Below are 22,803 nucleotides of genomic sequence, written 5' to 3' on the forward strand. Positions count from 1 at the left end.
AACCTTTTGGTACTGAAACAGTTCTAGATATCCTCGATAATCTGTTCCATTTATCCGCATCCCTAACAAAACAGGGAGTTTTTTATTTCTAAAATCATAGTTGCTTAAATATTACAGACCATCTTTTTATCGTAATACAATTTAATAGTATCAGTTTTTTTTAAATCTTGGGTGGAATCTCTACTTACTTTAAGCAGGTATACCATAGATCCGACAAATATTTCACTCCTTCGCTGATGTCTTCGAAAATTGCAATAAAGGTTTACAAGATTAGGTATCATAAATCCACCGTTACCGGAGAGAAAACAGGAAAAAGCACGAAAAACTCCCCAATACAATTAACAACTTAGAGCAAGCTCGGCTGTGATGAGGAGAAGATACAATATTTATTCCGCGTCTCCTGGGATGGAGCGCTTCTGTCTATTGTCTTCCCAGTTCATTGCTGATGCTTAATTTTCAAAACTTATATATTACCAAGGGACCTACGCCATCAGTTAAGGAAAAAAAAACCTCGACAAGTACAAAATGTGATACAGGGAGCTGCTTTTCTGCAGAGGAAACGTTATTTCGCCCGGAATAGACGGATTCTTCTGGGGTGTAGAGAGAGAATATAATTTTGGGGAGAAATCGAGTGTTTTTTTTTACTTGCTCGCATTAGAACCTCTTTTTGGATCAAAATGTCAGCAACGTTCCCGGGTCTGGTCCATGATCCCGAGGTATTTTGATTACGATGATGATTATTATTATATTTCTAAAGCTGCTGCAGTCAATTAAAAGTTACTTTTCGTGGCTTTAAGAACGAAATGTATTCGTTATGACATCTGTCGCGAGAATGGCATTCGTTACATTGCACCAGTTTCCACAATGAAAAAAATTTTATCCCTAAAAAGATGGAAAGTTAAGTAGCCAGATTTAGATAAACCGCCGTGTATTGTTTGAAGGGATGTGTGTATTTTCCAATGGTGATGGATAGATTGAAGACGTTTGCGGTTGTATTTTCTCGAAGGCTTTAGTGTTTGAGCGATGGAGTGGATTGATTGTACTTTTGTACCTGCGAGGTATAAGAAATGACAAACCAGATTTGTTTTCTATTCTTTTCTTTTTCTCAGATACGTCATGACGGATCAAACAGCTATCGCCTGATGCAGCTGGGATGTCTGGAATCAGTGGCAAATTCTACAGTCGCCTATTCATCCACATCCCCTTTAACCTACTCCGCGAATGGGACCGATTTTGCCTCACCTTATTTCTCCACAAACCACCAGTACACCCCTCTGCACCACCAGTCCTTCCACTACGAGTTCCAGCACAGCCACCCTGCAGTCAACCCAGATGCCTATTCCTTGAATAGCCTCCACCATACTCAGCAATACTACCAACAGATCCATCATGGAGAGCCTGCAGACTTTATCAACCTTCACAATGCCCGGACTCTCAAGTCCTCTTGCCTGGATGAGCAGAGGCGAGAGCTGAGCTGCTTGGAAGCCTACCGCCGTCATGACCTGTCTCTTATGAGCCATGGGTCCCAATATGGCATGCACCCAGACCAGAGACTTCTGCCAGGTCCAAATCTAGGGCTACCACCTCCAGGATCTGATGACATACAGGTAAAACTAGTATTATTAATAATAAGCTAGAGGTTCCAAAATCCAAACTGCCCAGTGAGAAGATATTTTTCTGCCTCACATAATTTAACGGTTTCAATTTTTAAATCTTGTCGATTTAAAATCAATGTTGTATACCTCCCCCGCCCCCCCCCCCCCCCCCCCCCCACAATTAAAATAGAGAAATGAATGAGCCGGCGATCTTTGTCTGTTCTCAGTAGTTGAGAAAGGAGCAGAGCAAACCAAGGTTACGGCAATCAGACTGAAGTAACTCACATTCAACAGCAATGACCGGGTCTAACAGTACAGTGCGAGGCGTTATATCATTATTGTTGATACATTTTCTGTATCACTGTCCGAACCTTGAAAAAAAGATAATGCCGTGACTTTAAACAAAGTTATTTTCTAATATCACATAAGCAGCTGTGATTGCTCTCACACTGGAGCCGTCCGTTATTTGCCGCCAATTGACATCCAATTGTGGATAGCGAAAGCAGAATACAAATAAATAAGAACCGAAATGTGACGAATATTATTACGTAACTATTATTATCTCGTAACATTTGTTATTTTTAACATCAGCTGTTCCGAAGTTCCTTAAAAGCACACGAGTGAAGTGGAGCTGTTCTATGACCATAAAATGCCTATTCTGCTAGTTTATTTTTATAATTTACCTGTTACCCACTAATAAAATGAGCTACAGTACTACCAACAGACGCATTCGTTAATGTATAACTTTTCCTCCACCTTCACGGAGCAACTTTTCTAATCTACCAGTACAAATAGGAATAGAACAGTTTAAAGGCAAGAAAATCAGATGTTATTATTAAAATGATCGAGGGAAATACATTAAGATACCCCAGTGTGATTACGAAATAAAGATGGAATATGGGAACGGTCTTTGAAGAAATATTTATTTTATGAAACAATGAATCATTTTTTCATTCTTGAAATATTGCAGAGCCCATATTGTTGGCATTAATTTATTTTTAATTTAATTTTATTATAAAAAGTACTGAACACCAGAACCAAGCATTTACTTATAATTTTCTCTTTTTAAATTGTGTTTCCAATTGGTAACATTCGAAAATTATACTCACGTTAAATTCTGTTTTTTTTTCTATTTCTTGCTTCCAAGACTGGTGTTCCTCGCTTTAAAAAAATAAGCAAAAATAGAAGTTTGACAAACGCTGCCTGATACCTCTCCCGCCGCAGTGCTGTGTGCATTTCCCTCTAAGACACATTATATTTCTGCACACTCTATAATTAAAAAATAAACCTTATCGCTGGGATCAGGAAGGAAATTAAGACGATTCGAGTACGTAAAACGTGCTTTTCTCCCTTGGTTTGCTGAAGCAAGGGCAACACATTAAATAGCAGAATATCAGACCGAGAACAGAGCTGTGGCCTCATTAGAGAGAAGTTTTCAAATTGGGTCTTGGAAAACTCTTAATTTAATGCAACACATTCTGCTCAACCAAAACCCCTTTATGTTATTTTCTTTCCTCTGCTGAGCACGTCTGGTGCTGATTTTCATACTTGTACATTTTTGGTTCTTTTCCTTCACACAAAGCGTGGTGTTTTTTTTAAAGAACGGATTAGGGAATTTGCAAGCGAGAAACAATAAGAACATCCAATGCGCGGGAGCACCGTAGTTTATCCAATTTTCGACTTTATGTCACCCATCTATTTACTTATGCAACGTCATCTGACCAGACTAGTTATTTCCCTTTTTTTTCCCTTAAAACGGCTGTGAGTTTTTAAAAAAAGACCGAATGAAAGACTCAATGCAAACCAGATTACATATGTCTGTTACCAGACTAAGTTTTGGTCCCGTATAAAATATCGTGTATACACTCCGCTCTTGTCTTTCTATTGCTGTTCGAAAAACAGAAAACATTTGTATCCAGTTTTTATTTTTGTTTCCTCGTCAATTTCTGCTAAACTCAGATAGATTGGAGACTGCTTAAACAGCTGAACAGATGCAAACGGGCTTTGGGCAGTAGATACATCTTTGAGCTCCCTAAAAAGATTTGTTATGCCAAACAAAAGAAACTGTCACACCTTTTCCCCGTCACCAGTTTAATTTATGCTTGATCTCGGAGTTTTTTATATTGATTTTATAATCACTTTAACCCCAGAACATAAGAGAAAGGGCTGTGAGTTTCTAAAGGTTTACAAGAGCGCGTCAATAGGGCGAAAAAAGGAGAGAAAAGGGAGAAAGGCAAATTCGAGCGGTCTTTAGTATGCGACACCTCTCTCCAAATTCTTTTCAAACTTCTCCATGGATTAGACAGGCCAAAGAGCTTTATTTTTGTGTCGAGAAAATGGAAATTCGTGCGTAAACAAAATAAATATTTATCATTAATATATAAATAGTAATGGGAAAAGTAATTCCAGTGAAAACAGTATTGTTAAAATCGGTTCAAGGTTCCACGGGTTTATAAATTTAGCTGTGATCTGACTGTTAATGTCGCAAAACTAATTGTATGTTTGGTGAGGAGAGGAGTTTTTAAAAATAAATGTAAATGCTTCATTTGGCTTAACGATCCGTGTTCTGTACTTTACTGGAAAGCCGGCCTGAGAAGGAATAACTGTTGAAATGCAAATCAAATACATTTGCCTGTATGTTTTTCATAAATCTATATATTTTTTTTACCAGGAATCAATCGTAGTTAATGAGATATATAATTCAACATAGATACTTCAATATTCACGTTAGCGCCAATATGCAAGAGACTAAATCGAAAAAGGTAGATTTTTTGTTGCAAATATGAAAAAAAAGATAAAAAAAGATTATCAGAAGCCGTTCCTGGAGGGCGAAATGAGTGAATGCAAAAGCATGGTCTGTGTTCCTGTTATGAAATGGCAGAATGTTAATTTGTATTGCAGCTTGCTTATCTCGCATTTGTGTTTTGATTTACAGAACTCAGTTGAGGCACAGTGTGGATTAGTTTTAAACGGTCAAGGCGGAGTAATACGGAGAGGTAAGTAATTTGTCTCCTTGTTTCTTTGGTGAGTGACACGGTAGCGAGGTCATATTGTTTTCAGAAGTGAAACCGGCCTTCACACAGACGGTCCTGTCTTGTATCAGTTATTGAGTGTATTGAGCACTGATAGCCTCCGCGTACTGTAACAAGGAGCAGAGAGAATAGCAAAGCACTTACCAGAATACAGGGTGGGATCTTAATAAAGAAGTGTGTGCGCGGATAGTTGAGACTCTGAAACAGGAAGCAGTAATATTACAAAGCTAACATTTCATCAGGCATAGTTTGAGTAACAACTGGAAAGTATTAAACAATTGAGAAGCGGCCTTTTTATTTTCTGCACACGCATATGTTTTGCTTTCAAATTAACTCGGCTGATATTGAATGCTGTGTAACCCGTTGGGGACATCATTGTTACCTGGCATATGGTACTAATACATTTCATAAAGAAAATAATTGGAATTGTGAAAAAGCACGTGCCCCTACTTAAAGAAGAAACTGCAAGATACAGGTCGGTGGGAGAGCTAACAGCCTAAATACAATTGGCTGCTGCTGTACAAAAATATTAATAATTGTTTTTTAAGAACACACAATGTGCGAAGCCGCTGATTTTCTGCCATTGTAAGACACCAGCAAATGAAATTGATATATCAAAAAATAAAGTTCTTTAGAATAAATGACAGGTACCGGAACACAAGTCAGAATTATGACCAAGTGATCTTTCCCGTTACTGCACACCTCCTATAAAGGAACCAATCTCCCCATTGTCAGTCCACACTGGACACCTTTCAAAGCTTAACCGCAGCACTGCAGAAATTAGCGTCCTACATTTCCGACCCTTCGGTGGTTGTGGGGGGCTGTTTAGTTGGAACAAAAGTTAAGGCAAATTAATAGATAATAATGCAAATTAAAACGCAATTTGTTTATTCAATTATACAGGGATATTTAACCATCCGAAAACTGCAATTTATCATGATTCCACTTTTTAAAAACTCTACTCTAGATCATAACAATAACGGATTTCCTAAAATTGTAGATTGCATCTGTTACTCTTTGACAGGTGAAAGTATCTAGCTTATGTTTCTTCGAGGAGCGTTAGAAATCCCCAAGTATTTAAAAAAGACAGTTACAATACTTAGAAATGTCATGAAATCTGCCTCCAGGTCTGTAAACGAGCATTCCCCGTGTAAATTGCAATTTCAATTTAGTATTGAGCTTTTCTATATCAACGTTTAAAGATATGTTGGCAATGAGAGGTTTATAACACGCTGGCCAGAGACGGGCCCTTGGTGCAGCTTTCGTCAACACATTTGAATCTAAAAATGGCTTCATATGTTCAAAATCGTCCATTGATGTTGGTATAACAACATGTTTAAATTAATAATATTTACTTTAACAAACGTTCCAATGTGAAATATGACATACTACGATCGTGAGAATATTTAAAATAATTATAATGGAAAATGATTAATATTAATAGTAGTACTGATAACAATGAGTAGTTCGTGTTGTAGTCTTTCGGCACATTGACTTTAATTTCAATGAACATTTTTCATCAGGACTGTTGACTGATTTTCTTGTGTTTTATGGCTGGAATGTCTAATGACTAGCCTATTCGTGATATGTGTAAATTAAATGCAATTATTCTAAAGTCGAGCATGTTATTTGAAGTGTTGAGTCCTCCATGGATTGTTGTCTGGAGGTGTCCAGTTAGTCAGGTACCAGAGAAATATGGCCAGATCAAACTGATGTCCGTTGAGAAGCGGTGGTGCTGAAACCAGCTCCCTTCGCTTTAATCCTCGCTCACCTTAGCCACTTTTCAACCCACAATACATTTCCCGGCGAGAATGATAAAATAAAAAATATTTGTGAATTTTCCGTATTTTTTATTGAAAATTCTGGAATCATCTCATTTCCAGTGTACCACAACATCATATCACTCGGCGGGTCGCAAAATCTAATTTTGCTTTGAGTTCCTAACCACAAAATGTGAATTCAAAGCGCTGAGCAATTCCTAGCGTCCCTATCTTAACTGGTGTGCTTGTTGGCCTTGTGCCTATCTTAGTTGAGGCATTCGATATAATATTAGAATAGGCGCCACGTATCTTGGATTTATATCATTTTAATATTTTCTTGAGGTCTGTTATAATGTTATCCAGAAAGTTGTTAGTCAACATTTTATTTTGGTGCCGCCTTAGTAGATTTGCTTGTTATCAAATAGCCTGACTAATCGTTTTGCTTTCTTTCTTTGGGCTATTGGGCTATCATATCTGACAATAAATAAGTAATCCTTCTTTAAAGGCTGGCAGGCCTGGGTGATATTTATCCTGAATTCCTAAAAGCTGCTCTAAGGGGGCGGGAGAATGCTAATGATCTTACACATCAATGCCAAGAACCGTTGAGTCCCTTTGGCGCTGCCCTTCCGAGACTGGGGAATGTGATTCTGTTTGAAGCACCCATATACTTGGTGCTCCAGAGCACAGTTGGTGTTCAACCCACAAAATACATTTTCTTCTGAGACCAAAAATCACACAGGTGTCTTGCTGATATCGGTGGCTCCCAAGATTCCCCTTTGGGTCATGGTGCCAGACATATCTAATGTGTTGGCAGTCCACTCAGTAGTCAAAAAGAAGCAGGTTGAATTTTGTTCTCACGAGGAATGCACGGGGCAGGCTGTGTCATTATACAGGATCGTGAAAGAATCCACATTCAGGGAAAATCCACTTACATTGCTTTCATCAATGTTTGAAAGAAATTTGACCTCATGCCTCATGCTACTCCAATGAAGAGCACCGAAAGTTATGGGGATACATGGTCAAATCTTGGGTCTCATTTAGGATATTGACTTCTGCCCCAAGATCCACATAAAGATAGGTGGGAGACTCTCTGAAGTGGAGTGAGGGACTATTGTTGACTGTTACCGATCCAATTTGTTGTCTGTCAGAGGTGCCGTCTTTCAGATGAGACCTTAAATCGAGGCCCCATTTGGCCTCTCTGGTGGATATTAAATTCCCATGGCAATACTCAAAAAAGAGCATGGGATTGTTCCATGTTGCGCTAGCCAATATTTATCCCTCAACCAACATCATTAAAACAGATTATCTAGTCATGATCTTACTGTTGTTTGTGGGACCATGATGTGTGCAAATTGGCTGACATGTTTCCTACATTACAGCAGTGATTACATTTAAAAAGTATTTCATTGGCCGTAAAGAGCTTTGGGACGTCCTGAGGTCATGAAAGGTGCTATATAAATGCAAGCTCTTTTCTTTTAATCGACGATATATTTGATGATATAAGACACGGCATTGAAGTTTGTCCCAGGTACTTCTGAAAGAATGATTGTGCTGCTTGTCAGGTATTTCTGTAAGAATTATAGAGGGTGCTACCCCAGTTACTGACTTAAAGCTGAAGTAACTAATTAGATAAGGTTCTGTGTGCCTTCCTGGTGAATTATTATAGTTGCGTGGCTCATGAGGGAATATTGAAGGTATTGATTGAAAAAATACACATGTTCCAATTGTTGACTCATATTTATACCTGGGGCTTGTAATTGATGCCAACGTCAGCTTGGACACAGTTGTTTGGGACTATGCTGAGAAGGGCTGAAGGGTATTCTCTCTTTCTCATCTCTTATCAATGACAGCAAAGTTCCAATGCAGGTTAAGCTTGTGCTCTAAGACATGTGTCCAAATAATTTTCCTTCATGTTTCATAGTTACTGGTCATGCAAAAAGCACATGCATGATGTTCACGACTAAACTATGATGTGCATTTATGGCAAAAAAAAGGAGAAACAGTCACAAAGACACAATGATCCAGCCTAAACTAAAGCAATACCCCTACACAACTTTGGGGATTTCTAAGTCTTGGCACTTGCTTACCTGAACTAAAATTATCTGAGCTTAAATTAAATATGGTGTTTCCCTATAGGGTGAGTGCATTTTCCATATGTGGGAAAATCATTACCGTGCTCCAACCAACGAGGAACCTAAAAATGTGGGCTTCTCAATCATTTGGATTGAAGATCTTTTGAGATAGCGATGTCTTTAGATATCAGACATCCAGCTGACTATAAAAAAATATATTGCTTGTGTCATATTTCTATTGAATACGATAGAATAGGAAATACAATACACGAATAATTACATTAAGACGAATATAAACCGTTTCCTCAAGATACCGTCTTGCTTTTGTTCACTTACTTTCGGATACCTCTCCCCAGTTAGTAGATATAGACTTAGTACACGTTGGTTCAAAAAGTATCGTTTTCTTGTCCCGGTGTAGATTTCTTAGGTTAGTTTTTACTGAAGAAATGTTGAATTGATAGTACTTCAGGTTTGTTTTATTTGAGTTGTTACTTTTCCGCAGTGTGATTTTGAAAATAAACTTTTACACATATTCCAAATTTATATTTTAAAAGTAAAGACTTGGTATTATTGTGGTATTGCAGTGATGCTGAAATCCCTCTGCTATCACTTTCAGTTAATGGTGTGCAGTGTTTAGCCCGAAGCTCCACTCTCCCAACCATCAGAACCAATAATCTTTACATTGCATAGTGCCCCAGTATCGATAGCTTCTCTTGCCTGGGGCATTTGCTTTGATATGTTAATATTTTTGAGTACCAAATTCAGTAGAGATCATATTAATGTTGTTCATACGGACTAGTGCTTCGCTTAGATGAATATTCAGATCTCCTGTTTTCAAAAGAAAACCATCTCCTATTTACTGAAGTCGCATCCTTTCTGATCACCCTTGGTATTAACAATTCATCTCAACTTTCTAAAACCCGAACTGATCAGGCTTAAGTTTGGATCTTTAATTAAGAAAGGTGCGTTTCGTTTAAATTTCAGAAATTAAATTCGGTGGCAGGTGCATATCGAAGGTACATTGCTATTGTGAAGCCATAAGGGATGTTAGGTGGTCTGTATTCCAATATTTTTGCTATAAGGGGAACAAAGTGACACTTGGTCCATGTCGTTTTTTGAAATCTTGATGGCAAACTCCTAAAAAATGCTCTTGATTCGCCTTGTGATCATTCAGGCTTGCTGCCCCAGGCAAATGCAGAAGCTTAAACACTACTATAGCCCCTGGGCCATGCAAAAAGGACCAGACTGTCGGCAATAGCACTTTTCGATTGCTCTTGGCAACATAAAATACAAACTACTTTGAATCAAAACATTTTTGGAATTAATATGAGTTGAACCCCGCTTGCTGCACCACACTTTAAGAGAGTCGAGTTTGTGAAATCATTCCAAGCATGAGTTTTACGCCTAGTCATGGAATAATGCCAGATCAAATCTAATTTCAAACTCGTTCCGTTTATAATCCAACAACATTTGTTAAGCACGAAGCATTTTATTTTCCTTTCTTGTTCTCTTTAAAGGAGGATCCCACATCTAGTTTGATTGACAACATGTAGTTTCACTTTTACCATCAAGTGTTTACCAATATTTCCCTTGTCATTTCATATTGTACGCTCAAAGCTGCAATGTGCAAAATATATTTTCATTAAAAAAATGGAATTCAGCAAGCAGTTTTATTGTTACCTGTCATTCTCCAAAGCACTCCAGATTAATGAATGTAAATTCGCCTCATCTCCAAGTGTCGCATGATGTGGGTCGTCTTCCTAATATTTAACAGTTGGACGTTCAGCTCAAGTTATCCCTTGTATTCAACAGTACGAGTATCTAACAAATAAGGAAAGGGTGACTACAATTTAAATATTTGATTTGAGAGATGCTTAGGTATGGTTATGCGGTTCCGTATGCTTGGACATTTGGCTGACAAAAAAATAAATCTTTGGCTTTTTTCTTATTCCTATTGAGTACAACAGAATAGGAAACACTCTATTCCAATTAGTAAAGCAAGATGAAACTCAAACCATTTCCTCAAAATATATGTATACATCCGGACCTATATGACTACCATGCACATATCAGTCTGCTCCAAGTCTGAAATGTATTTGAATACCCATGCCTTAAGGATAACACCCGGAAGATTTGTTCATACTAAAGTTAATTAGTATTTGTACAGAAGTGTGTTTTCGTCATTCATGTAGAATGTAAATTTGTAAATGCATAGGATCTAGATTTACCTAAAATTATTTTTTGGAGAAGCAAAATAAATTAATTTTTCATTCAAAATGAAACAAAATAGCACCTATATGAGCCTTTGTAATAAATTAACTGGATTCCAGATTTACAAAGGCAGCACACCTTGACGTGTGTGTGAGCGAAAGAGCACTGTCAACGTGAAGCACATGTTTGGAGTGATAGTTGTGATCAACGGGAGTAGCACTGTTGCACACCCATTTGAAGCAAAAAAGCCGTATTTATTTAAAAAGTTATATACAGGTACATCAAAATAGATTACATTTTTTAAACAAAGTGATTGTCATTCTTAATAAGTCACATCCGACAGATCAGGTGTGTGTGTTTGTGTGTGTGCATACACATACATGTGTGTGTGTGTAGAATATGAGGAACACTACCAATGCAGACCTTTAATCTCTAAATAAGTTAATTACATTCAATAGAAAATACGTGGGAGAAAGACTTTTCTGGTAATTACAGAGTATTCATAAGTGCTTTCAAAAATAATATTTACCATGTTGCTAAACATAGTGACCAGAAAAATTCTTCTCCTAAAGGGATTTGAACTACTAGGTAGATCATCTAGTTTTAATAAACATCAGAATTTATATTACAGGCTAGAATTAGTTAATAGAAATTAAATATCAATTCAATTTTCTATACTTTAAAGTTGAAGATGAAAAGGAATATATTAAAAATTTAAAATAAAATGTTTGCTGCCATCTTAACTTTGCATTTTAGGTTCATTATTTGCATGGGAATGGTTTTACTAAAGTGTCTAATTCTATCTTTTTCAAACAACAATTTCCCTCCCAGATTAACTGGGCTGTTTCAACATTACATAAACATGAATCTCTTAAGTTAACCGTACTAATATAACGTAGTGTGTCGAATAAGTTCCATGCACCATAGTTAGGTATATCTAAATGTTGGAAATTAATCTATTGAAATAAAATCATTGTCCATTTTTTGTTGACAAACTCTCTGTAAACAAAAAGGAACATAAGAAATAGGAGCAGGAGTAGGACACCTGGCCCCTCAAACCTACTCCACCATTTAATAAGATCATTGCTGATCTAATCATGGGCTCAGCTCCACTTCCCTGCCAGCTCCCCATAACCATTTATTTCCTTATCGCTCAAAAACCTGTCTATGTCCACCTTAAATATATTCAGTGACCCAGCCTCCACAGCTCTCTGAGGCAGATTTACAACCCTCTGAGAGAAGAAATTCCTCCTCATCTCAGTTTTAAATGGGCAGCCCTTTATTCTGAGACTATGTCCCCTAGTTTTAGTTTCCTCTGTGAGTGGAAATATCCTCTCTGCATCCACCTTGTCCAGCCCCCTCATTATCTTCTATGTTTAGATAAGATCACCTCTCATTCTTCTGAACTCCAATGTGTATAGGCCCAACTTACTCATCCTATCTTTATAAATCAACCACCTCATCTCCAGAATCAACCTAGTGAACCTTCTCTGAACAGCTTCCAATGCAAGTATATCTTTCCTTAAATATGGAGAGCAAAACTGTACGCAGTACTCCAGGTGTGGCCTCACCAATACCTTGTACAGTTGTAGCAGGACTTCTCTGCTTTTATACTCTATCCCCCTTGCAATAAAGGCCAACATTCCATTTGACTTCCTGATTACTTCCCTCTGTACTGCAGCACTTTGCAATTTTTCTCCATTTAAATTATAATTTGCTTTTCTATTTTTTCTGCCAAAGTGAAGAACCTCACATTTTCCCACATTATACTCTATCTGCCAAATTTTTGCCCACTCACTTAGCCTGTATATATCCCTTTACAGATTTATTTTGTTCTCCTCACAATTTGCTTTCCAGCCATATTTGTATCATCAGCAAACTTGGCTACATTACACTTGGTCCCTTCATCCAAGTCATTAATATAGATTGTAAATAGTTGAGGACCCAGCACCGATCTCTGCGGCACCCCACCAGTCACTGTTTGCCAACCGGAAAATTACCCATTTATCCCAACTCTCTGTTTTCCGTTAGTTAACCAATCCTCCATCCATGCTAATGTATTACCCCCAATCCTGTGAACTTTTATCTTGTGCAGTAACCTTTTATGTGGCACCTTATCAAGTGCCTTCTGGAAATCCAAATACACCACATCCACTGCTTCACCCTGCTCATTACATCCTCAAAGAACTCCAGCAAATTTATCAACATGATTTCCCTTTCATAAAACCATGCTGACTCTGCTTGATTGAATTATGCTTTTCCAAATGTCCCTCTACTGCTTCCTTATAATGAACTCCAGCATTTTCCCACCGACAGATGTTAGGCTAACTGGTCTATAGTTTCCTGCTTTTTTCTGCTTCTTTTTTTAAATAGGGGCATTACATTTGCGGTTTTCCAATCCTTTGGCACTGCCCCAGAATCCAGGGAATTAACAATATCAGAATCACACTGTGAAGATACCTCTGATTGCTATTTCAGGTGAAATCATAAATATGGGCTTCTAGATGCTATTATAAATTTTTAGATGTAACTGACATAATAATTTTCCTTTTATGTTGATGTTGCCACTAACAAATAATAATCATAGGAAATGTTCCCTCAGCTTTTAATACAATCAGTTTTTCAAACCATTACAGCTTAATGTTGTGATTGCTATGTAGTGCTAAGGTGCCAGTGTCCACTAAGAAGCCCAAGTAGGGTCTGCTGTTGTTAACTTTGGATTTTAATTAGCATTTTCTGTTGTGATTGCTGTCACATACATGGATATCTCATATCACTTAACGGGTACAGATTCATTTCCTAAACATTTTAATTAAAAAGCACACTGCTTTAGAGAAAAATGAGAAAGAGAATGAAGCTTTTTATGTATTAAAGCAACACTGCAACCTGTGTAGTTTGGCAGATGTAAAAAATTGCATTTTCCATTCATAGGGAAAGATTTTCTCTGTTGAACGCTGGTTTGATTTTTTCGAAGCAGGAGAGATGGTGCAGCATAACATTGCTCCAAAATGCAATGTCTTTGGGGTGGAATGATACAGTTGGTTAGAAAACTGTCCTCTTATAGCTAAGCTCGAGGTTCAACTCCAGCCAAGGTCAAATTCAGGAGGCACAAAAGTCTCCTCTGTCGCCATTATAGGTTATGTCTAAAATTAATTTCGGCATTCTCAATCCAGTTCCTAGTTAGTGTCAAACGGCAGCACAAAATTGACTTTTTTATTCAGAGAGGTCACAAGGATAGCAAGTGTGCAGAATAGAAATATCACATTGGTGCAGTCAGAAACACACTTCTCTGATTGAGATAAAGGCGCATTATTGAAGCAAGTAGAAGGAGCTTTCCTCAACATCTAAGCAATTATATTTCTGTCCTGAGAGTGCTGTACTTCTGACACTAGATGCCTGAAATAGGAAAGTGTTTGATTTCCTAGTGTTATTATCCATCACCAAAACATGGGGGAAAAAGCATACCCTATCAGACTAGTCAAATTCAGGTTCCTGTCTGTATTTTTCTATTTGTTTAATTTTAAATATGTCATCATGGGGAGTTGTTGTGCAAAGATTAAGGCCTCCATATTAATTCCTCCCTACCCCACCTTCAAGATGTGCAGGAGAGGTTTGGGGTGCTAAAACCCACTTGATACATGCTTGTTGCCATTTTCACTTGGGTTTTGTGATATCTGTGTGTCCTGCCATGGAGAGACAGGACACTTCATTAACGTATTTAAATCATGCTCCCACAGTGCAATTGTGAGCCCGATTTAAATTTAACAGTTGCTGCGCGGGTTTTCCAAGGGTCGGTTCCATAAGTACTCCTTGTATGCCAGAAGGAGCAGGAGTGCTACCCCTGTCCCCTCAAGGAAACGTTCGACCTTCTTTCTGCCAATTGTGGTATCTCTCTCCACCCTGCCATGATCGCTGACCTCCTCTTCAACCCCAATGCCTCTCTCTCCATGCTGCAACCGCAGCTGACCCCACCACCCCCCCACCCACAAAGCACCGAATGCCAACCTTCCCTCCTCACTATTGCCGGGACCATCCCCAAGGGTCTTCGACTGCAGCCACCTACCGCTGGTAATCCCGCGTGGCCATTGACCAGGCTGTCAATTTGGCTAGCTGCCGAACGTAAAACAGAAGAAATAAGTGATAACGAGATCCTGCCGTTAAGTTCAGAAGGACCTCTGCGTCCCCGGGTTTTTTGGCCATTTTTGGCCTCCCCCACACGCTTTCCATCTCCCCGTAAATTTCGGAGTGTAAGTGTCTTCTTACAAAAAGGAAGAAAGTACCAGTAGCACACCAGGCCAATTTCACACATGTCCTACATGCTGGTTATGGAACATTATTAGTAGCAGAATATCTATCCTTACAGCTAGAATTGGTGTGTGGGCACATGTGGGCTAACAGGTGAAAAATGTTTTAAAATTATAACTTCTACAATTGGTATACAATAGAGTAAGTCCCAAATGGATTCGGTGGGCTTCAATAGCCATTGTAAGCTTGATGATAGGTTAAAGATATAAATTCCTGCATACTTTCACATATCTTATTGACAGTCTAGATAAGGACTTTGTTGCTTAATGAGAAAGTTTCAATTAAGGGAATAGCTGTCACCGAGGTGCATCCATTAAAGGAGGTAACTTTAGAGGCAAACATTGCCTGCATTTCATAATCCTGCATACTTAAATCGTAAACAAAATGTTTTCACAGTATTTCAATTTACAGGAGTCCTACATGGAATTTTGTATATTCATTTCAGCAGATAGACAGTGGAGCAGAGGCACTGGATTATGTCAGCCAAAATATCCCCCTGGAATGCACTCACTTGAAAACATTGATGTCAGTGTCGCTTGTCTATTTTCAGAACAGCTGCAAGCAGTAATTTGTAATCCATATAAAAGCAGATCAGTCATGCTGACACGAATATTATAAAATGTACACACTATGAGAAGGATTCCTTCTGGTAATACCTTATGGTTCTGCCAACGAGTCATAGGCCTGAAACGTTAACCCTACTTTGCTCTATCCACAGTTGCTACCTAACTTATTGACTGTTTGCAGGATTTTCTGTTTTTATTTCAAATTGTCAGCATCTGCAGTATTTTGCTTTTTGTGTCCTTCATTTTTGTCTCCTTGATTAATTTTTGAAGAATGTGCATCCCTAGTGCACTGTGGAAATCCTCACAATGTGAAGTACCTAGACTTCCAAAAGTTTTTGCATAAAATTCCACACAAAAGACTATTAATCTGAAAGCTGTGAGGATTTATGGTAAATTTTGGGAGTGGATAAGTAATTGGCTGAAGGCTGGAAAACAACAGGTACTTATTAATGAAATTATGTTGGGGTGGTGGAAGTGCTGAATGGGGTGCCTTTGGGATAGATATTGGACTACACTTTCTAATTTACATCAATGATTTGGATTCAGAAACTCAATGAAAGTTTGTAAAATTTACAGGTTAAATCAAACTAAGGGGCAGTGGAGAAATTACAAATTGAATTGGACAAATTATGTAAGTGGCCAGAACAATAACAGACAAAGTTTAATGTAAAATGCTGCACATAGACATAAGAAAATATGCTGTGAATGGTATTGAGGTAGGTAAGGATGGAGTTTGAAATAAACTGTGGACTCTTTGTAGAGACTCAGCACTCAACATGTCCAACCACTGCCACGCAGTAATCAGCAAACAACTAGAATGTTGAACTATATCACCGGAACAGTATATTAGTCAGAGGATACTCGAATTGTAGTACTCTGTCCATTTTGATCACTGAGAAATGGAAGACTAGGGTCCAGAACTTGCTGCAAAAATAACAGCGAGCTCATGGTGCTCATTATTATTAATGTGTAAAACCCCAGTAATTTGTGGCGAGGAAGAGATGCACTGTGAGTTGCAAATCACCTGAAATTGCTAGATGATTTGCACCACTCTGCCATTAGCCTTACAAGAACTAGAGTTCAGTGTCAACCTCCCCATGAGTGCGAACACATGGCTGTATTTGTGGATGTAAAAACAAATTAACCTCACCGCAGAAAGTTATGGCTGCTATTTCACAACATAAGGAACCTGCAGATGGAGTAATTTATGTTTCCAATGGCCTTCCACTTTGAAACCAGTTAGTAGTTCATAATAATTATGATCCCATCTATTGGTCCCATCATTCATTAAAGTTCCAGATGCTCCGCTGACCCACCGCGCCATTATCAATTCGCACTTTCAGCAATTTGCAGCACAAAATCAATTGGATCTGAAGGGTGAGGAAAAAGTTCAACTCAGCGTGCTCACCATGAGAGGCCCTGCTCCAGCAAATTCGGGGCCATTCAAATGCAGGAAACAGTATTTAAAGATCCGAGAACTGAGCCCTACCACTAGGCTGATCCCTACTGTTGGAGATCTGAGTTATGGGGAAAGGTTGGGGCAATTTAGGCCTTCTGCTTTGAAAAGAGGAGACTGGGAGGTGATCTTATTGAGGTATATAATGTGTTAAACAATATGGAAAAAGATAAACGTAGAAAATTGTTTCAAACCAAATTGCAAGGATAGGATAAGAGGACATAGATTCAAGGCAAATTAAGGACTATCGGGAAGTTTTTCTTCATACAAAGAATGATCAACACATGTAATGGACTTTTAGATAGTGTAGTGTTGAAAAATACCCTAGAATTATTTAAGTAATGGGTCAATACCGTAATCGGATTGGGGGGGAGGGTGGTTGGGGGGAGGTGGGAGGGAACAATAGGATCTTTCTGGATGAAGGAACTAGATGGTTTGAGTAGCTTTCCTTATCTGTATTTATCTTGAGATCTTGTGACAAATGAATGAGAATATTTGGGCAACTAATTTAGGCAGTGAAATTTCTATTTAGATGGAAAACAGAAAAATGCCTCTTTTCTCCATAATCAATGGCCTCCTAACAGAATCACAGGAATGTATCGAGATAACTTAAAAAAAATTCACTCAATGATAAAAGTTAAAATTACCCTCTATGATTTTTAAATATAGAATTTAAAAAAATGTGATTTTATCAACAGTTTATTAATTTTGGAGAAATTTGAGTATTCTCCTCTCTCACTAAAAATGAGTTTCAATTTGTCTACAAAAAATTAAGCTAAGTTCATGGGACTCTTCTTGGGCAAGAATTTATCATTTATTGTATTTGCCTGGAACTAGGTAAGTACTTATAATTCACAGTACTTAATCCGTACAACTGTTTTCCTACATAAGAAGCTTCCATTGTGTTGCTATTTTCTGCAGTACTACAATATTTGGAAAGTACTCCATTTTACTAATATTATATTTTATTTGACTACAAGTGGTAACTTTGCTTGTCACTGCCTACAGCCTTTCAGAATGTGTTAACTTTTAGGTGTCTCTTTTTTTATATATAAACCATGGTTTACAAAATGTAACACTTTTACTTTCTATCCATATATAAATGCTTTTACTATCATTAGAAAAGCTTTAATATAGTAGATCTGCAACACAGACTGTAGTGTAAAATTTATTGTTGACAAGATCACTTGCCAAAAACTGAGTGTATTGCTATAAAATTCCTTTGTTCATGGTCTGAACATAGGCATTAACCCACTTATTTAATGCAAATGTGTTGAGTTCATATGAAAATATTGCCAACAGTAATTTCTAGCCTTATATCCTGGTAAAATCACTAAGAACATTAATCTTTTCTTACAATAATTGGATACTAATGAACACATTCAAAATATATTCCCAGAAATTCACCATAATTTTTGTAAATGAATGTTTTAGCCTCTTAGAAACCAGCATTGGTAATTGTTCAATAAATCTGGTATATATAGTCCCAGTATTTATACTTTATTCTTCCAAATATATAAATCACAGTTTCAATTATCTCAAGCATAATTTAACATATTTATTAGACCTATGCCCAAGATAGTTCTAATTAAACAAATTATGTAAAACAACATACATGTTATAACACACGATTGATCTTATGCTTCCAGTAACAAGCCTCATTCTCAGGGCCAGAGATTGAGCTGCAAAATTGCATTACGCTTATGATGCAAAAGGGCGCATAGAGAAAGGAGCTTCTGCTGAAACTCCACACCTCCATCTGGTGGCACAATCTTTTAATAGGATATAATGTATGCCGATAGTGTGATTAAGTGGATAGTGGCAACAGATTCAGACTGCTGACCGTCAGTCATGAAAAGCTCCTGTTACCCGCTGTCCTACTAGCAAACCCACGACTGCCAGTTTTCTAATGACCAACCGGTGACTATCCTCCTTCGAGGGAGATAAGTTTGAGTTTAAGGTGGTGCCAAGTTGCCATTCCTGATGATGGAAGTGTTTAACCAAGTTGATTGTTTGCGGATGATTGTGAGCAATCTGATGCCAGAGCCAGGTAGATCCATAATAATCAAGGACATTAATTATAATGAATCAGCCAGACTGCTCACTAACAGAACCTGGAAGGATAGAGTTGTTTCTGAAACTGGAGATTTTTCCCATTTGGCTCCAAAAAACCCTGCAAGCCAAAGTCCTAATAGATATGGTGGTTCTGGCTAAATAAGCAGCAGGATGTTTACCAGTGCCCTGTGCTGGTATGTTGCTCAGTTATAGCTGGTTAAATTCTAGTAGCGCTTCATTCAAATAACCATTATTCATGTTTGACTCTCAACAATGAGAACCCACTGGCTATTGAACCATGGGGAATATCACAGCCAACCTCACCTGAAGTCCACTTATCTCCACTTCCGTCAGAGGTAGCCGGAAAGCAATCAGGATCAGCAATCCTGGATAATTTGCCTTTTCTAATTCAGGTGTTCTGAAGGCATTTGTTGCACCAATACCCTTGCTCTTTTTGATATCAGCTAAATCAGCAAAGACTAGCTAAAAAATCTGGGACTGTCCATGTCTCTTTGACTCAGCTACTCACTGGATAAATTTGCTGTGCTATTGGGAGGGCTCAAGTGTAAATGTATTTAATAAAATGTTGGGGATTGTTCAGAAATGATGGTGTTGCCTCAAAATGAGCATACATTAGATGGTCTGCTAGCCAATTATAGCACTCTTGCTGTGGCACTGGCCCAAATCAACAAACCAATCACAGACTGGGGTAAGAAGCTAAGGCATCCTGTTCTGTATGGTTGAGTACCATGATACATGATGTAAATACCAATTGGTAGACTTGTGTGGATATGTTCTGGTTTACTTACTTTTGAGCACTGCAGGGAGGTAGTAAGCAATCAATGGGAAATCATATGCCAACACAGAAATGAAGTTCAGTGTCTGTAACAGATTTGCTGCACCCTTAAAAGGACTGAAAATGAAGCTTCACAGCTCATCTTGCAGTTTAAGATACCTGTTTTGCTATTTAATCTTGATTGGCCACTAATGACTTAATAACTTACTGTTATCCGGTATATAATTATATCTGCACCATCAGCACAATTTAAAGAAAAACACACTGCCCAATCTAGGATAATAACTCAATTTTCAGTTTCCAGTTCCTATACAATGTTATTTTGCAGAAATATTTTAAGGTCAAATGTGTTTTTGTGCACATACTTTTTAGCCACTGCGTGTTTCAGAAAGAATCACAATCTGATTCATATTTCATAATCTATTGATTTATTTTCAGGTAGCACCTGTGTTGTAAATCCTACGGACCTGTTTTGTTCTGTTCCTGGACGTCTGTCACTACTCAGCTCCACTTCCAAATATAAAGTGACCATTGCAGAAGTGAAAAGGCGCCTGTCACCACCAGAATGTCTCAATGCTTCTCTTTTAGGAGGAATCTTACGAAGGTAATCTTAATAACAAACCACGATGTACAGTAAGCTCATCACAAGGGAAAACCTACAAAACACATGCGCTGAACGGGCTTGTTGAGCCATATAGCCTTTTCTCATCCCAAACTTTCTTGTATTCAATATATTAAGATGTTCATTGAAGGTACTGTAAAGTGACAGCTAAAATCTGAGGAACATTTTACTGTCTAAGGAACTGAGCAGTAAATCAGCTTGAATCCTGCCCACATCAATGATATAGATGTTTCCCCTGTCTAATTGAAGGACTTAAGTGAAATAAGGTTAGGTAATCTTAACCCAATTTCTAGTGGGTGACAATTCACAGCGCAAAGTTGCCTTAAATCTGACACATGTCATTAAACTGTCAATTTCTCTCAGAAAGGTCATAAAATAGCTGGGATTGGAAATTAAAATTCACCCTGTTACAGTAGAGAGCATTCTTCTGAGGTTGAGATTATTAAGATGTTGGGACCTTGCTAAATCTGAAATCAAGATGTTTAGCATTAAAATTGGGTGGAACTGATTTTCTCAACGTGAACATTCCTCACTTTGATTAGCATAAACATGAAGAAAAGCATGAAAGTGGAATAATATGTGTACTGGCAGGCTAGTCTCACAATCCAAGTCCCTTTTTGTGATATTTGAATAGAACTGTTGTGATATTTTATTGCCATGCATCTTGAACTTGATATTTAAGCCAGATTGAAGTGCCAGATAGATTCTACACATGTAGTTTCTCTGTTCATGAGTGAATAAGAAAGAGTACATGTTATATACGTAATTGTGAGATGTGAGCAAGTGTTATAGCAAGCAGCTACTGTACTATGTATGTGAAGCTACTGTGAGAAATCTTGGATTTTCCTTCAGCTTTTGCTTAATACGTTGAAGAGCGTATATTGGTCCTCTTTAAATCCGGTCCAGGAGCTTGTCTGTATGCTGACTCCAGGCATATATACTGTTAAATTTGGAATCTGTGGACAGGTGGAAGCTTGATGAGGGTAGATTTTCATCTTTACTGCTTGGGTGAAAAGCATTATCAAGACAGAATGCAGAGAGGTAAATTTGGCATGAGGAATCAGGTGGGCTCCATTACAGGTATGCAATCTTCCCCACCCAATTTCTATCTCTGTGCTCCATCCAGACAAAATGCTTTATGCAAGGTGAAAAGATGAAAATGTATTCTGTAGATTCAGATCTAGAAAAATCCATTAACAGCATAGCTGTCGGGATCCAGCACGTACCTGACATCCTCCCTTAATTTGATGTAAAAGCAGAACAATATATAATGGCTAGAATTTGTTTGGAGGAACGACTTGAACAATATTAATAAAATGCTTGATAAAGCAAATAAAATATAAAAACTGTCAAAGTGTGACATGTAGAAACGATCGGGTACTACAAGCTCATTGCCTTGATCATCCCATTGAACAGATAGGTTATAAAAATAAATGGATTTCAGTGTATTTTATTTTTCATTTAGCTTGTCACCCATTTTATTATCTCCTCCACCCACCCTACTTGTACCAAGGGCTGCTGCTTCAACACAATCTACCTTTGCTGTGAGACAAGTCTAATAGGTTGAGTTGACATCGGACTGGATTTTTGGCTCATTGCCACCTCAGTTTTCACCCCAAAGGAGCGGCAATGGCAGCGGTAAGCTTTTCTGGGTGGGTGACCAGCTTCCAGTGCCCCACCAGAGTTTTCGGGGCCAGTTTCAGCGGGGCAAAGAGCATTACCGCTCGGAAAAGGCGAGTCGATGTGCAACGCCTTCGGTTGCGACACCGACTGGATTTTTGGCTCCTGCTTGACCCATAGCGCTGCGTAGAGCGCTGTGCTGGGACCGCCTGTGAAAACGGGTGGTCCGACCTGTAGCGGCTGCAGTGAGGTAAGTAATGTCGGCCTCAGGTAAGTGTGATTGTTTTTTATTTTATTTTTTTGCGATTTATGTTGTGGTGGCGTGAGTTTATTGGGAATGTTTTTGGTGGGTTTTTTCAGTTTTTTTATTTCTCCCCAGACCTCTCTTAGAGCACTCCTGGGCCGGCTGTTTAGGTCGGGATTTTCGCATGCTCAGCTGGCCTGGCACCCTGTGCAACGCCTCCCTCAGCGCTCCGCCCCACACTCAGGGACCAGCTGCCCAATTTTGCTCACTGAGGCGCAAACTTTTTCCAGGCAGTATCAGAACCACCCCGCCGTCATTAATGCCCCGAAATCTTTAAAGCCGAAAATTCAGCCCGATCATTTTGGTGACTGTCAGTTCCCACAGTGCTGGCTAAGGAATCTGCCTCTGAAACAGCAGCTTCAGCTTGTTCCTACAAATCAGTAACTTGGTCCATTCGGATTTATTTACA

General features: G+C 38.4%; 1 protein-coding gene across 1 annotated transcript in view; it reads left to right on the top strand.

The window, feature by feature from the left end:
* Window positions 1–677: 677 nt before the first annotated feature.
* tfap2d (transcription factor AP-2 delta (activating enhancer binding protein 2 delta)) overlaps window positions 678–22,803 on the top strand; it is a 113,692-nt gene continuing 91,566 nt past the window's right edge. Inside the window, exons 1-4 of the mRNA XM_070885434.1 lie at window positions 678–716; window positions 1,110–1,607; window positions 4,531–4,591; window positions 20,287–20,452. Of these exons, the coding sequence (XP_070741535.1) occupies window positions 678–716; window positions 1,110–1,607; window positions 4,531–4,591; window positions 20,287–20,452 (764 nt within the window). The remainder of the gene's footprint in view (window positions 717–1,109; window positions 1,608–4,530; window positions 4,592–20,286; window positions 20,453–22,803) is intronic.

This window comes from Pristiophorus japonicus, chromosome 7 (assembly GCF_044704955.1).
Source record: "Pristiophorus japonicus isolate sPriJap1 chromosome 7, sPriJap1.hap1, whole genome shotgun sequence".
Classification (NCBI taxonomy): domain Eukaryota; kingdom Metazoa; phylum Chordata; class Chondrichthyes; family Pristiophoridae; genus Pristiophorus; species Pristiophorus japonicus.